Consider the following 15196-nt stretch of genomic DNA (forward strand, 5'->3'; position numbering starts at 1 on the left):
TATTGAGCAAGAGATATCATTATTTTTGTTCCGGAAATGGAAATGAAAAGCAAAACAAAAAATATATATTACAATAAATATTATTGTCTTATTATAAGATGGACAGGAAAAAAGAAAGCGAGAAAGAAGATAAACTACTTGAAAGAAGGTAAAATAATGTAAAAAGCGCAAATTTGTTGTACTAATTTGTTGTGCGGATAACTTAAAAATTCACTTCTAAATATTTAATTACAACTTTCCTCAAAACTAATTATTAACTAATTATGGCAAATTTCTTTTTTAGGATATGGCCATTAATACCGATATATAGGACGCCGATGCCTTTATGACCTATTATATAACAAAAAAGGAATTTCATAAAGAATAGAAAGATATTTCTTTACAATACAAATACAAGTAAAGCAGACTGAAATCGCTTTAACGTAAATAATTTGTCAAGATATATTTTATTAATAAGATAGAGTAAGTTTAGCGACAGTAATATATTTATATTATTTAAATCTAATTTATAAGAAAAAGATATATACTTACGCTAGTAAAACGTTCCAGCGAAAGGTCCATAATCTTTCCAATCGTAATTGTTAGTCGTTTTTGTGATCTTATTATCAAAAATGATATCGTTCGGCTTTCATTCACAGTCATATTATACCAAAGGGATCTGTAAGCTGCGTCCGCAATGTGTTGACTCTGCATCGAAAAAAGAGAGGAAGAGAAAGAGAGAGAGAGAGAAGGGGAGAAGTTATCGATTATTTTTTATATACATCTGCAATTACACGTTAAAGCGCAAAGAGGTATTCAAATTAAGAAGATGCACGCAAATGGAAGTTTTATCATTAATTCGTACGTAATAAAACGATCGCTAGATTAGTCCAAATGTAAAAATTTAAATAATATGTTGCGTTTCAGAAATCGTGTTTATAATTATTAAGTTTAAGTACAATGTGTTGTAGAAGGGAGCCTATAAGGAAATAGTACTTTGTGCCGATTTCGTCAATTTTTATAAATGAATATGCAATGACGTGACAAAGTCGATTCATGACAAATATGTTAAACATCTCGTTAATCAATGTTATATACGCTGACCTTAGTACTCAAGTAGTCTCCGGCAAAACAGAAGATGAATGCTTCGAGATTCATAACAATATAAAATAGCAGAGTTTTCACCAACATCGTGGACATATCTGGACTGTGCATTGACTGCAAAATATCATTTATATTAATATTTTGTTAATTACATATATATAATATTTTTCTTATATTCTTCCATCTTTTATATTAATCCAAGATCGGTTGAAACAAACTGATATTTCGTAACTTGTGCACATTCAAGGCAAGAAAGTTTTATTCTAAATATTTTTGCATTAATAAGGAAATTTAGGAAATATTATCAGTTGTGTATATATCTAATTAATATTCCAATTAATAAAAGAAATATAAAATTTTGCTATATTCACAGTAGTAATTAATTTCTTAATAAGTATTTGTTAATAAGTATTTGTTAATTACGTACCATAACGATCACGAATCCGATGGAGCAGATAATCAAAGTGTTTGACACAAATTGCATTAGTGCAATGTAACAATAAAGATTTTCAATATTTTCGGTAAATAAGATAATCTTCTGATGTTTTCCTATTAAATTCTTCATTGTAATTCCAGTCATACCATGCATACTTTCTTTGGAAAAAACGTTCGTCAACCATTCTCGTAAGATATCGATTTGACCACCTGTATGAAGTATCTAAAAGTACAAGTAATAGAAACGATTATTGAGGTAAACTTTACATCATTTCATATCTTTAAAAAAATCTTTAAAATAATTCTTTTTTAAATAAAATCTTTTCACAGAGAAAAGCATCCTCTTTTTATCACAGCACAGTCTCATTATTATAAATATTAAACATTTGTAATTTAGATACAAGATTTATGTTAAATTATTATTTATGTTAAACTATTAAATATATTAAACTATTATTTATGTTAAACTATTACATTAAAATTACATCATATTGATATGAATAATTACACGTAACATCTACGTCTCAAAATTTAAGTCGTTATTGTCTACATTGACTTACCAACGTTATGATTAAAGCATTTAGCACGTCAATCGCACACGCATGAGTTACCAGTTGAAAGAATTGTATAACCATTACGATCTCGTATATAGGCGAACTGTTGCTGTCGAAGGGAAAATCCATTCTTAAAATAAGTGCACGATCGAGAACAGTTGACGCATTAAAGTTATCATCCCCATTGGACGAGAGTACGCCAAAGCTATAAGTTACTACGGCAGCCATGTGGAGACCGATTATCATGTTCGAAATGCGATGTGACAGATTAGCCGCGCTCGTCGTCACGTGCAAGCTAAACGGATCGCTTGCGCAATCTTTCCAGTCCGCCGCGATCGTCTTCAAAATATCACGAAATTTTCTATACATAATACAGAAAAAGAAATGCTAGATAGTTTTACTATATTTACTAACGTTACGATTTGCCCAATTAATGTAGGCAATTCGTCCGATCTCTTTAGGATACGAACAAAAAATAATTCAACGATCGGATTGACTTACCGCTGATTGGTCCAAAAAATAATCAATTTGAAGAATAACAGACTATAAGCCAAAGCGCAACTGAGATTGTCCATTAAATCTGACAGGTTGTCGGTGTGAAAGTGCAATATAAAGTAAGCATATTGAAAGATCTGAGTGATGATTAGCGTACTGGACCAAAACAATCTGTGCAATATGACGCATGATACCCCAGGCCAGATACCGAAGACAAGAAGAACGAACTTTATGGAGAAGCATATCGTGCTTGTATTCGTCATTTTCGTAGTCGCCAGAATTTTACTGACTTTACTTTACTGACGATTTAGAAAGTATCAGATATCGGCAGATGCTTTATGCTCGTCTGATCGAATCGTACTACAAAATAGTTTGTTAACGATTACAACTTTGTGGTAAAAGAGCATCATATGCAACTGACCGAAATCATTAATAATTAAATTTCTCGTGGTACCGCACGGAATAAAATACTACAAAATTACGCTTTGCAATTATGCATTTACAATTGCAGTCTTGGAAGGTAAGGGGAAGAAAATGTACAGCGTGAAAACGAATTCGCTCCCTCGCTCTATTCCTCCCTTCTTTCGACGCTATAATGCAATAGCGGCGAATTATGCAATTTAAAAATGCAAGACATCGTACGCATGGAAAGTGTATAATGTTTCTAATAGAGATGGAATAAAAGGAAAATCAGCAGAATATAAAATAGAGAGACTAACATAAAGGAAAAATGGCAGACTGTGCACTACACTATTCAATCTCATTTAATAAACATTGCGTATCTCGAATTATTGATTTGCCACCTGAGAAACTCTTCTGTAAGTTTAGTCTCGTTCTCGATGGAAACATAAGCGCACATACGCGGGCAAATGCGCGAGGCACGTAGAATGATAAGCAATGCTGCAACAGTTTTCGTTAATTTTTATTCATGTGTTAATTCTCTGCAACTAATCAGCTCTTTTTGGAAATTCAATGTTCTGGACTTCAATACATGGCAAGTAGAACTGATACATAGGAGGCTGAAACTCTTATAATCTGTAACAATGTGAATAAAAGATATTAGTGGTCATTTAAAAAATACAGAAAAATATATAAAACATTTAATATTATATTCTTATAGTCTGATAAAAAATAAAACTGGTCTATGACATAACGTTAGATTCTTCTTAACTTCTTTTAAACTAACTGCAATCGACTTACATTAGTAAATCGTTCCAAAGATAAATTTGTAACTTTCCCAATTGTAATGGTCAATTGATTTTGTGACCTCATTATTAAAAACGGTATGATTCGATTGGCCGTGGAATATGAATCATACCAACAGGTATCGTACGCAGCGTCGCCAATGCTTTGGCTCTAAAGAATAAGATATATCATAATCTATGCTTTAAATCTATTTGTCGCAGATAAAATATTCCGATGTCTACCTTAGCACTTAAATATTCGCCAGCGAAGCAGAATATAAACGCTTCCATATTTATTACGAAATAAAATAAAACAGTTCTTATTATAATTCTTGCAGCATCAGAAGTACCGATTGACTAGAATATTAAAGAAAGATCTAATAGAATCTATGGAGGAACGGTAAAGTGATGATTAATTAAAAATAATTGACTTTTGTATCTTTGCAGATTTTATAGCAAGAATTTCTTGTAATCTATATATATATAAGCCAAATACCACTCACTGACTCATCAACGTGCAGCCCGAACCACTGCACCCATCGACTTGAAATTTTAAGGGTATATTCCTACTATTACGTAGGTGCTCACTAAGGGTGGGTTTTCCGAAATTTCACCCCTAACGGGTGAGAAGGGGTAAAATGTGTTTTTATTTAATTCTACACATAATATCGCGGGCGAAGCCCGCGTGACGGGGGATGCTAGTATATATATATATTCTTTCTTATCATAAAAAGAAATCGCAATTGCTTACTGTAACCATTATGAAACCCAAGCAACAGATAATTAGAGTATCCGATACAAACAGCGCCATTGCGATATTTGAATACAGGTCTTCGATGTGTTCCGAAAAGGTGATGATTTTTTGATGTTTCCTAATTGCTTTCTTTATCATAAAAAGACTCGCGCCACGTCCTTTTTCCTTTGAAAAAATTTTCATCACCCATTCACGAAGGATATCGATTTGACCACTTACATGCAGTATCTAAAATACACAATTTCCTCAACCGACACGCTTATTAGAAACTGTTAAAAACAGTTTTAGCTTTAACTTACAATATCTCAAAATTTAAAAGATTTCATATACATACATATCTATTTTTCTATCTTAATATAGTCACTAAGCTGTAATATACTAACTAGATAAGCAGCGCACATATATCCTATCAATCAATTGATACAATTAATAATTGATAGATGTGCTTTAATTAATAATAATTATAGGATAATGATAATAAAATATTTTAGACAATAAAACTCACCAAATTTATAAGCAGAGCGTTTAATAAGCCGATCGCACAAGAACACAGCCACAAATGAAAAAATTGAGCAATTATAACCAATTCGTATACGAATCTTCTGTTATAATGGAATGGTAGCTCCATTTCTAGAATAAGCGGTTGTGTAATGGAAGCATTACTAGTTTTATCGGTACCCGTATGAAGAATATTACTGCTATATAAAATCACAGCTATTGAAAAGAGAACCACTGTCATGTTAGCGAAACGCTGTGACAGTTTAACATTGTTTGTCGTTGCAAATATATGAACTTCCTCATTAAAACACTTTTCCCAATCGATCGCCATCATCACTAATAATCTCTTAAACGTTCTACAAGAATGGTTTTTATTGGTCATAATTATGATATAATAACCGCAATAACATTATTTAAATTATGAATGATGAAAACATATATCATTTTGCAATACTCAATGTAAATTTAATTTTTCTCTTCATCTCTTAAAATAACTTATTATTGATTATTATCAACATATCTTTAATTAATTAATTTTATTTTTTATATACGCAATTGCTAAAAAGGATTTACTTCACTGATAATTTAATAATAAATGTAGAAATATTTTAATTAAAAATTGAAACACTTTTTCTAATACGTATTATTACATACTACTGCATATCTCACCGTTGTTTATACCAAAAAACGACGAGTTTAATACAAAATAACGTGAACGACATTGCTGCACTCAAATGATTCATTAGTTCGGATATCTCGGTGGAATATAAATGCATTATGATATATTGATATTGACCAACTTGCTCAAATATAAGTGCCACAACCCAAAATATTCTACGTAAAAAAATACACGAAGAGTTCGGCCACATGCCAAAAATTTCTAGCCAGACTCTTGTCACCTGACTTATTGTATTCTCTAATTTCATATCGTCGTTATTAGTCTTTGCTCTATATCTTTGCACTTTGAAAAGACATCAACTCTGAAATAAAATATGAGTTTCGAAATATATGAGAAACAGCCGATTAAACATGCGATGTGCACGATATTGCAGCTGTGTACAGACTAAAAGTTCAAAACGGAATGCGAGTGAAACGTATCCTCCCCCGAGCTACTGCTTATTAAATATTTTGATCGTGTTAGGTACATGTTGCATGCACTATTGCATCATGGCATAGACATGTTCGAGGAAAAAAGTTTCCGGGTTGCGGACCCTCTCGAATAGTTGGCTAAACCGACGGTTTACCGCACCGTGTTATTTCCATTAAAAATTCAGGCAACAACACAGGTGGCAATACACGAACGTATGCTGTATGCCGAACGTTAAAGCATGCTCAGTGATCGTAAGAAAAGTTTTGCGGGTTTTGAGAAAGAGGGGATTTTGGAGGAAGAGAGAAAGTAAAAGAGGCGAAAGTTTCTCTTTCCGAGATTTTGTTCCCCTGCTATGAAAAGAAATTTCTCACGTATTACAGACAGTATGGTGAATACGCATACTTGTGCGTATTCACAACTTGTTTTCTTGAAAAATGTAAATCACGCAATTTCTTGGATAAAACACAGGCGTATAAATACAAGGTCGCACAGTAATCGCGAGGAAATAAGCTGAAGAGCAACCGGAATACGAAAAACATTTCATTCCAGCATTACGGTAATACTTTTTTTTTATATAAACGATAAGCATAGTACAAGTTCTAAAAAGCATTTTAAGAGAAAAGAGCTTCTGTCAGAAAAGATGTTTTATTTGACGTGATTGTATGAATCGTGATTGTTAACCGTTTCTGTAATTTTAGGATTACGAATACTATAATTCGATTCAATTTTGGACGCAACGCCATACCAAAGAGAATTATAAGCCGCATTCCCAATCAGTTTGCTCTACAAGGGAAGCAGAATAGATTCCGGGTTTCCTTAAATAATTGCAAACGTCGACTGCAGGATTCTCACCGCTTACCTTCGCTCTCAAGTATTCACCAGCAAAACAGTATATGAATGCCTCGAGATTCATCACGAGATAGAATAATACAGACTTCACCAATATTGCCAGGCCGTTGGCAGTACCGATTGACTATAATGATGAAATGGAATAATTGCGGATAAATAAACTGTATTTCCATGCTCTAAGATAAAATACAGCATTTACGGTTATCATCAAGTTATTACCTACATCCATAAAGCAACATGCATGTGATTCTCGCCGAGGTTACTCACGATGACGATAATAAATCCTAAATAATAAACAGCATATGATGAGGATATCTGATATGAACAACATCAATGCAATATAAGTGTAAAGATTCTTAATGTTTTCCGAGAATATAATAATTTGCTGAGATGCTTTGTATGATCAACGCTCTCAATATTATACGTTCACGATAGATATCATATTTTTGGAAAAAGCTTTTAGCAGCCACTCGCGTAAATTAGGACCACCAGTGTGAGGTATCAAAGATTCATATCTTTATGTTACAGATGCGGTCGTGTTTTCGATCCATTTTCGATCGTCTCGTGAAAGTTACTCACCAGAGTAATCGATGAGTGAATTTGCAATGGAAAATCCATAATCGCACATTGCCAGGTGAAAGTGTGATGAACAGTAGACTATGTGCATGGCACTACTCACTCCATCCATAAAATAAGAAAAATTATCTGTATTATAATGTATCACCATGTATTAGTATTGAATGAGCAGAGCTATGCTCAACATCACGATCCAAAGGAATCGGTACAGAGGGGTCGATGGTAGATATGGCCAGATACCACAGGCGCGAAGACCGATCTTCACAACTTGACTAACAGTGCTCACTTCCATGTTCAGTGGAAAACTACAAGAAATTCATAGAGAATCTCTCGAAGCGTGCGTATACCGTCAAACAATTTTGCGTATGTTAGAAAATCTGGGGTGGCTCGAAGCAACCAAACGTGGTCCTGCGTCGCTAAGCATTGACCAATCGCATCGCCTCTCATTAAGTATTCCTCTTGCCACGTATATCGCAAACTTTGGCAAACTTGCAACCACGTGCAATGACTTCAACCACTAACGCAGCTTCGAACGTGAAAAGTAGCGGTGTACTGTCTCCCCTACGAACCGAGTTTCCATGACCAGGGATAATATGATCGCGTGCTTAAAAATGCAACAAGTCGCGAGCTTGCAAGTGCGGTCTCCGCGACTTGCCACTGAGATTGAAAAGTTTTGCTGTTGGGGGAACGTTATAAGGAACGAGAAAAAAGAAAAAGAAATCGAAAACGTAAACATAAAAACACGAGATTTTGGTTGATAGAGCGGACCACCCCAAGATTATAGTTTGCACTAGAAGCAATTGCAAAGAGGATTGAAAACCGAGGTGACTTATAAAATTATGCGTTACAGTTCCGACAAAAGTAAAAATTTGAAGACTAAGAGAGGACGTATGCAACTTTTCGTTAATTTTTATTCATGTGTTAATTCTCTGTAACTAATCAGTTCTTATTGGAAATTCGATGTCTTGTACTTCAGTACATGGCATGTAGAACTGATACATAGGAGGCTGAAACTCTTATAATCTGTAACAATGTGAATAAAAAATATGATTCGTTGTCATTTAAAAAATGCAGAAAAAATATAAAAAACTTAATATTATATTCTTATAGTCTTACAAAAAATAAAACTGGTCTATGACATAACATTAAAAAACTTCTTTTAAAGTGATTGCAATAGACTTACGCTGGTAAATCGTTCCAAAGACAAGTTTGTAATTTTTCCAATTGTAATGCTCAATTGACTTTGTGACCTCATTATTAAAAATGGTATGATCCGATTGTCAGTAGTATATGATTCATACCAATAGGAATCGTATGCAGCATCGGCAATGCTTTGACTCTAAAGAGCAAGATATATCAAAATCTATGCTTTAAATCTATAATATTTGTCGCAGATAAAATATTCCAATGTCTACCTTAGAACTTAAATATTCGCCAGCGAAGCAGAATATAAACGCTTCCATATTTATGACAAAATAAAATACAACAGTTCTTATTATAATTCTTGTAGCATCAGGAGTACCGATTGACTGGAATATTAAAGAAAACTCTAATGGCAATGGAGAAATAAAAAGTTAATTAATTAAAGATGTATTAAGTAAAGATAATTAATTAAGAATAATTGGCGCTTTGTATCTTTGCAGATTTTTCTGCGAAAATTTCTTGTAGTATATACATTCTTTCTCGTCGTCAAAAGAAATGAAAATTGCTTACTGTGACGATTATGAAACCCAAGAAGCAGATAACTAGAGTATCCGATACAAACAGCGCCATTGCAATATTTGAATACAGCTCTTCGATGTGTTCTGAAAAGATGATGATTTTCTGATGTTTTCTAATTGCTTTCTTTACCATAAAAAGATTCGCGTCTCTTTCTTTTTCCTTCGGGAAAATTTTCATCAACCATTCACGAAGAATTTCGATTTGACCACTTGCATGCAGTATCTAAAATACACAATTTCCTCAACCGACACATTTATTGGAAATTGTTAAAGAACGTTTTAGATTAACTTTACAATATATTTTGTAATTTAAAAGACAATTGTACATACATATCTATTTTTCAATCTTGAAATAGTCGATAAGCTGTTATATAATAACAATATAAGCAATGCACATATATCTCATTTTCATCATTAGTGGATGATATAATTAATAATATTTTTATAATATATTATAATATAATTAATAATAATAATATTGATGTGCTTTAATTAATTATAACTATATTATAATGATAATAAAATGTTTTAGTCAATAGAACTAACCAAATTTACAAGCAGTGCGTTTACTGAGGCAATGCAACAAGAACATATCACCAAATGAAGAAATTGAGCAATTATAACCAACTCGTATACGAATCTTCCGTCACCGAATGGTAGATCCATTTCTAGAATAAGCGGCTGTCTAATGGAAGCATTGGTAGTTTTATCGGTACCCATACGAACAATATTAGTGCTATATAAAATTGCAGCTATTGAAAAGAGAGCCACTATCGTATTAGAGAAACGCTGTGACAGTTTAGCATGGTTTATCGTTGTAAATGTATCGAATTCCGCCCTGAAACACTTGTCCCAATCGATCGCCATCATCGCTAGTATTTTCTTAAACGTTCTACGAGAATGGATTTTGTTGGTCATAATCATGATAATGATCGCAATAACATATTATTTAAATTATTAATGAAGAAAAACTTTATCGTACAATATTGACTGTAAGTTTATTCTCTTTCTTCAAATCCAATAATTTATTATTGATTAGTTTATATATTTTCACACACAACACGTCTTTAATTAATTAATTTTATTTTTTATATTCGTAATTGCTGAAAAGGAGTTACTACTTTACTGATAATTTAATATTGAATGTAGATATATGTTAATTAAAAATTGAAACACTTTTTCTAATACGTATTATTACATACTACTGCATATCTCACCGCTGTTTATACCAAAAAGTGCCGAGTTTAATACAAAATAACGTGAACGACATTGCTGCACTCAAAAGATTCATTATTTCGGATACCTCGGTAGAATATAAATGCATTATGATATATTGATATTGACCAACTTGTTCAATTATAAGTGCTGCAGTCCAAAACATTCTACGAAGAAAAATACACGAGGAGTTTGGCCAGATGCCAAAAACTTCTAGCCAGACTCTTGTCGCCTGACTAATCGTATCCTCTAGCTTCATATCTTTACTATTAGTCTTTGCCGTAGTTTTTATCTTTGCTTTTTATATTTATTTATATCTTTGCACTTTTAAACCAAAGACTCTAGTAAAATATGAGTTTTGAAATTGAGAAACAGCCGAGTGACGTACGATGTGCACGATATTGCAACTGTGTACAGACTAAAAGTTCAAAACGGAATGCGAGTGAAACGCATCCTCTCGCGAGCCACTGCTTATTAAATATTTTGATCATGTCATGTACAGATTGCGTGCACTATTGCATCATGGTATACACACGTTGATGGAAAAAAGTTTCCTGGTTGCAGACCCTCTCGAATAGTCGAATAGAATAGACTAAACCAATGGTCTACCGCACCGTGTTATTTCCATTAAAAATTCAGGCAACACAGGTAGCAATGCGGACCGTATACCGTATACCGTTAAAGCATGCTCAGGGACCGTAAGAAAAGTTTTGCGATTTTGGAGAAAGAGGGAATTTTGGAGAAAGGGAGAAAGTAAAAGAGGGCAAAGTTTCTCTTTCCGAGATTTTCTTTCCCCGCTATGAAAGGAAATTTCTCACGTATTACAAAGGCTATGGTGAGTATGTACTCACAACTTGTTTTCTTGGAAAATATAAATCGCGCAATTTCTTAGAAAAAACACAGGCATATGTCAGGTTGCACATAGTAATCGCGAAGAAGTTAGTTGGAAGCTGAAGAGCAACCAGAGTACTGAAGAAAGCTTTATTCTAACGTTATGATAATATTCTTTTTTTATACAAACGATAAGTATAGTACATGTTCTAAAAAGCATGTTAAGAAAAAAGAGCTTGTGCTAATTTGTCAGAAAAGATGTTTCATTTCGATATAAAGCTACTTGAACGACGATTGAAAATGGTGATTAGTGATGTGTAAAAAGAATTTTTCTTATATATCCAATTGCATTAGTTACTTCATTAGTTACTGATATTTTTTCCGTAAAACAATTTAAGTAAATTTACTTATATAAAAATTGCATTAATGTGTAATATAATATTCTGATTTTTATTGCTTATATTACTTATTTATATTATTGTTACATTTACTATCAGATACTAACATGAACACTTGTATTATCAAAATATTGTCAGCTTAATTAATGCTGAACTTTGTTTAGTACATTGCCAATAGTACAGAAATATATGATGCCGATGCCTTTACAACCTATAATATTAATCACTTTGGTGACATACAAATATATAATTTAAATATTTAACGAATATTAACTTAACGAAATAAAAAGTAATTCAACAATAAAAACTAAATTCTTTTCATTTTAATATATTTATCATAATAGTTCGATAAAATATCACGTTCTTATTTATTTCATAATATTACTCAAAATAAAAAAAATGTTTATGATTGTATAACACTTATCAAATATTTAAAATTTATATTATGGAGGGAAGGAAAACAAAAAATAATATCTTACACTAGTAAAACGCTCTAAAGAGAGATCCATGACTTTTCCAATCGTGATTGTCAACCGTTTTTGTGATCTTAGGATTATGAACAATATAATTAGATTCTTTTTGGTTGCGACGTCATACCAAAGAGAATTATAAGCCGCATCCCCGATCATTTTGCTCTACAAGAGAAGTAGAATAGATTCCGGGTTTCCTTAAATAATTGCAAACGTCGACTGCAGGATTCTCACCACTTACCTTTGCGCTCAAGTATTCACCAGCAAAACAGTATATGAATGCCTCGAGGTTCATCACGAGATAGAATAATACAGACCTCACCAAGATTGCAGGGCCGTCAGTTGTACCGATTGACTACAATGATGAAATTGAATAATTTAGGATAAATATACCTCGTATATTTCTATGTTCTAATACCCCGAGATACACGCGAAAGATAAAATACAGCATTTACGGTTATCATCAGATTATTGCCTACATCCATAAAGCAACGTGCACGTGATTCTCGCCAAGGTTACTCACGGTGACGATAATAAATCCTAAACAGCATATAATGGGGGTATCTGATACGAACAACATCAATGCAATATAAGTGTAAAGATTCTCAATATTTTCCGAGAATATAATAATTTGCTGATGCTTCGTGATCAACGTTCTCAATGTTATACTATCCACGGTAGACATCATATTTTTGGAAAAAGCTGTTAGTAGACACTCGCGTAAGATATCGATTTGACCACCAATATGAAGTATCTAAGAGTCACGTTTTCATGTTACAGATGCGGTCGTGTCTTCGATCTATTTTCAATCATCTCATGAAAATTGCGGAACTTACCAGAGTGACGATAAGTGAATTTACCATGGAAATTCCACAGCCGTATATTGCCAGGTAAAAGAATTGAAGAATCGTAATCAGTACGTAGATAGGAGACGTGCTAACTGTGAACGGTAGCTTCATCTTCAAGATATATTCCCGCGCTGACACATTAATTCTTTGAATGTTACAGCAAGTACCCCGCAACTGTATAGGATTTATGACGGTCAACTGGAGGCCGATAATCCACTTCGAGAAGCGGTGTGACAGTTTGACTTTATCTGTCGTAATGCGTAAACTGCGATCCGCCAAAACACAGTTCTCCCAGTCCACGGCCATCATTTGCAATATATCAGAAAACGTTCTACAAGGTATAAGATTTATATTTAGTTATGTCTTAACTTAATATTAATATTTGTATCGTCTCTTTCTCGGATAAGTATTGAGAAGTGATGATAAGTTAGATATAAGCGTCGAAAGAATAATTTAGGCTTAATAGTTGAAATAAATTCAGATATCACAAATATTAGACAAAAAATATTATGGAAAACTTCTCATTCAAATCAAAGAACTTAAGAAACCGTTCTGCATATTGATATCCTGCATACTAATAAAACAACAATTTTTACACGATGCCTAAATCCTACCGTTGGTTTGCCCATAAAATGGTGAGTTTGACGAACAGTAGACTATACGTCATGGCACTACTCACTCCATCCATAAAATGAGAAAAATTATCTGTATTGTAGTGTATCACCACGTATTGATACTGAAAGATCTGAGCTATGCCCAACATCACGATCCAAAAGAATCGGTACAGAGTGGTCGTTGGTAGATATGGCCAGATACCACAGGCACGAAGACCGATCTTCACCACGCGGCTAACAGTGCTTATCTCCATGTTCGCCGGAAAACTACAAGGAAATTCGCGGAGAATCCCTCGAAGCGTGCGTACACCGTCAAACAATTTTGCGTATGTTGGAAAATCTGGGGTGGACTCGAAGTAACCAAACGTGATCCTGCGTCGCTAAGCATTGACCAATCGCATTGCCTCTCATTAAGTATTCTTTTTGCCACGTATATCGCAAAACTTTGGCAAACTTGGAACCACATGCAACAACTTCGACTACTAACGCAGCTTCGGACTTGAAAAGTAGCAGATATTGCCTCTCCAAGCCGAGTTTCCGCGACCACAGATAATATGGTCGCGTGCTTAAAAATGCAACAAGCCGTAAGCTGCAAGTGCGTACTTCGCGGCTCTGCCACTGAGGTTGAAAAGTTTTGCTGTTGGGGGAGTGCCATGAGGGACGAGGAAAAAGAAGGAGAAATCGAAAACGTAAAAACACGGAATTATTTTCCGATGGTGCGAGTCGCTCCAAGATTATAGTTTGTGCTGCAAGTAGTTGCAAACAGGAATGAAAACCGTAATGAATGCCTAGCTAGAAAAGATATAATTTAATGAATTTTTGAATACAGCCAAAGTGTGTACCTCAAAATGCCATTTTTGCGTTGGATTCTCAGCTTTAAGCATTTGATAGAACCGAATAAAGCAAATCTCGAATTTTACACAAATTCAACAAGAAATGAGATTTAATTGCGAAAGAAGTGCAAGTGTGCGACGTCTTGTATGTACAGAACATAAATGTACAGTCATAGGCACAGAGGTTGCGACACTTTTTTTTTAACTGAGTTTATGAACACGCAATCAAATTCAGGATGCGAATCACTGTGACGCGCGCCTACTCGATGAACGATCATGAAGTTGTCAAATTTGCGTATACATGTGTAACACAGTTACATGTGCGCGTCACAGTGATTCGCATCCTGAATTTGATTGCGTGTTCATAAACTCAGGTAAAAAAAAAGTGTCGTAACCTCTGTGCCTATGACTGTACATCAAATGCGAAGTTGTGCACGACGACTGTAAATAGAAAATTTGGAACTCAAGAAAATACGAACTCGTACCGCCAACAGAAAGTGAAATGACAAATACTTCTTTCAACAAAAGAGCTCTTTCAGTGTACATGCAAGAACTACAAATTTCAAAAAGGGGGTACAGAAAAATTAAATCAATATTTGCATTATTAATATAATATATTATAAGAAAGTAAAAAAGATTTGACTACATTTGCTGAAAAATTTCCATTATGCAATTTTTTTGCGGTAAATATTAATTACATAAATCAGTAAGAAATATGTAGTATACAATCAATATTACAAATATCATA

At 33.6% G+C, this 15196-nt stretch overlaps 4 protein-coding genes and 1 long non-coding RNA gene across 10 annotated transcripts; 1 reads left to right on the forward strand and 4 right to left on the reverse strand.

Moving 5' to 3' along the window:
- Positions 1-172: 172 nt before the first annotated feature.
- LOC109610831 (odorant receptor 82a-like) lies at positions 173-3352 on the reverse strand. The gene is made up of 6 exons (XM_020030956.2): positions 2574-3352; positions 2079-2433; positions 1511-1741; positions 1084-1197; positions 532-687; positions 173-330 (listed from the first exon to the last, which is right to left on the reverse strand). The coding sequence occupies exons 1-6, from the start codon at positions 2828-2830 to the stop codon at positions 280-282; spliced, it is 1164 nt and encodes a 387-aa protein (XP_019886515.1). The 5' UTR covers positions 2831-3352; the 3' UTR covers positions 173-279.
- Positions 3353-3470: 118 nt separating this feature from the next.
- LOC105277252 (odorant receptor 4) lies at positions 3471-6797 on the reverse strand. Of its 3 annotated transcripts, XM_020030958.2 has the most exons (7): positions 5673-6797; positions 5202-5359; positions 5011-5135; positions 4503-4733; positions 3995-4108; positions 3768-3923; positions 3472-3602 (listed from the first exon to the last, which is right to left on the reverse strand). In XM_020030958.2, exons 1-7 carry the CDS (start codon positions 5927-5929, stop codon positions 3552-3554), a joined length of 1092 nt encoding a protein of 363 aa, XP_019886517.1. In that variant the 5' UTR covers positions 5930-6797; the 3' UTR covers positions 3472-3551. The 3 variants fall into 3 exon arrangements, with proteins under 3 accessions (XP_026823984.1, XP_019886517.1, XP_019886516.1); XM_026968183.1 differs by lacking the exons at positions 5202-5359; positions 5673-6797 and adding an exon at positions 4889-4911 and having other exon boundaries at positions 3471-3602; positions 5011-5094; XM_020030957.2 differs by having other exon boundaries at positions 5011-5359.
- Positions 6557-13266, forward strand: LOC109610832. 4 transcript variants are annotated; one of them, XR_002193123.2, is made up of 5 exons: positions 6557-6649; positions 6792-7288; positions 7471-7855; positions 12934-13043; positions 13162-13266. It is a non-coding gene; the product is annotated as an uncharacterized LOC109610832 (long non-coding RNA). The 4 variants fall into 4 exon arrangements; XR_002193124.2 differs by having other exon boundaries at positions 6792-6964; positions 7046-7855; XR_002193121.2 differs by having other exon boundaries at positions 6792-7855.
- LOC105277151 (odorant receptor 4) lies at positions 8411-10886 on the reverse strand. Its single transcript, XM_011335326.2, has 6 exons — positions 10457-10886; positions 9786-10131; positions 9232-9462; positions 8934-9047; positions 8702-8857; positions 8411-8541 (listed from the first exon to the last, which is right to left on the reverse strand). The coding sequence occupies exons 1-6, from the start codon at positions 10711-10713 to the stop codon at positions 8491-8493; spliced, it is 1155 nt and encodes a 384-aa protein (XP_011333628.1). The 5' UTR covers positions 10714-10886; the 3' UTR covers positions 8411-8490.
- LOC105277150 (odorant receptor 22c) lies at positions 11422-14991 on the reverse strand. The gene is made up of 6 exons (XM_011335324.3): positions 13616-14991; positions 12990-13332; positions 12677-12907; positions 12395-12508; positions 12163-12318; positions 11422-11894 (listed from the first exon to the last, which is right to left on the reverse strand). The coding sequence occupies exons 1-6, from the start codon at positions 13867-13869 to the stop codon at positions 11844-11846; spliced, it is 1149 nt and encodes a 382-aa protein (XP_011333626.3). The 5' UTR covers positions 13870-14991; the 3' UTR covers positions 11422-11843.
- Between the last annotated feature and the right edge of the window lie 205 nt (positions 14992-15196).

This window comes from Ooceraea biroi, chromosome 3 (genome assembly GCF_003672135.1).
Source record: "Ooceraea biroi isolate clonal line C1 chromosome 3, Obir_v5.4, whole genome shotgun sequence".
NCBI classification, from domain to species: Eukaryota; Metazoa; Arthropoda; class Insecta; order Hymenoptera; family Formicidae; genus Ooceraea; species Ooceraea biroi.

Bases quoted from the DNA above. Each gene is read 5' to 3' on its own strand.
- LOC109610831 (XM_020030956.2), bottom strand. From the start codon at position 2,830: ATGACGAATACAAGCACGATATGCTTCTCCATAAAGTTCGTTCTTCTT. The intron at 688-1,083 runs GTCAGCGTATAT...TTTTCGATGCAG, and splicing joins GAGACTACTTGAGTACTAAG to AGTCAACACATTGCGGACGC. The intron at 331-531 runs GTAAGTATATAT...GTTATATAATAG, and splicing joins CGCTGGAACGTTTTACTAGC to GTCATAAAGGCATCGGCGTC.
- LOC105277252 (XM_020030957.2), bottom strand. From the start codon at position 5,929: ATGAAATTAGAGAATACAATAAGTCAGGTGACAAGAGTCTGGCTAGAA. The intron at 5,360-5,672 runs GTGAGATATGCA...CCATTCTTGTAG, and splicing joins GTTTTTTGGTATAAACAACG to AACGTTTAAGAGATTATTAG. The intron at 4,109-4,502 runs GTAAGCAATTGC...TTAATATTCTAG, and splicing joins TGGGTTTCATAATGGTTACA to TCAATCGGTACTTCTGATGC.
- LOC105277151 (XM_011335326.2), bottom strand. From the start codon at position 10,713: ATGAAGCTAGAGGATACGATTAGTCAGGCGACAAGAGTCTGGCTAGAA. The intron at 10,132-10,456 runs GTGAGATATGCA...CCATTCTCGTAG, and splicing joins ACTTTTTGGTATAAACAGCG to AACGTTTAAGAAAATACTAG. The intron at 9,048-9,231 runs GTAAGCAATTTT...TTAATATTCCAG, and splicing joins TGGGTTTCATAATCGTCACA to TCAATCGGTACTCCTGATGC.
- LOC105277150 (XM_011335324.3), bottom strand. From the start codon at position 13,869: ATGGAGATAAGCACTGTTAGCCGCGTGGTGAAGATCGGTCTTCGTGCC. The intron at 12,908-12,989 runs GTAAGTTCCGCA...CGTGACTCTTAG, and splicing joins ATTCACTTATCGTCACTCTG to ATACTTCATATTGGTGGTCA. The intron at 12,509-12,676 runs GTGAGTAACCTT...TCATCATTGTAG, and splicing joins TAGGATTTATTATCGTCACC to TCAATCGGTACAACTGACGG.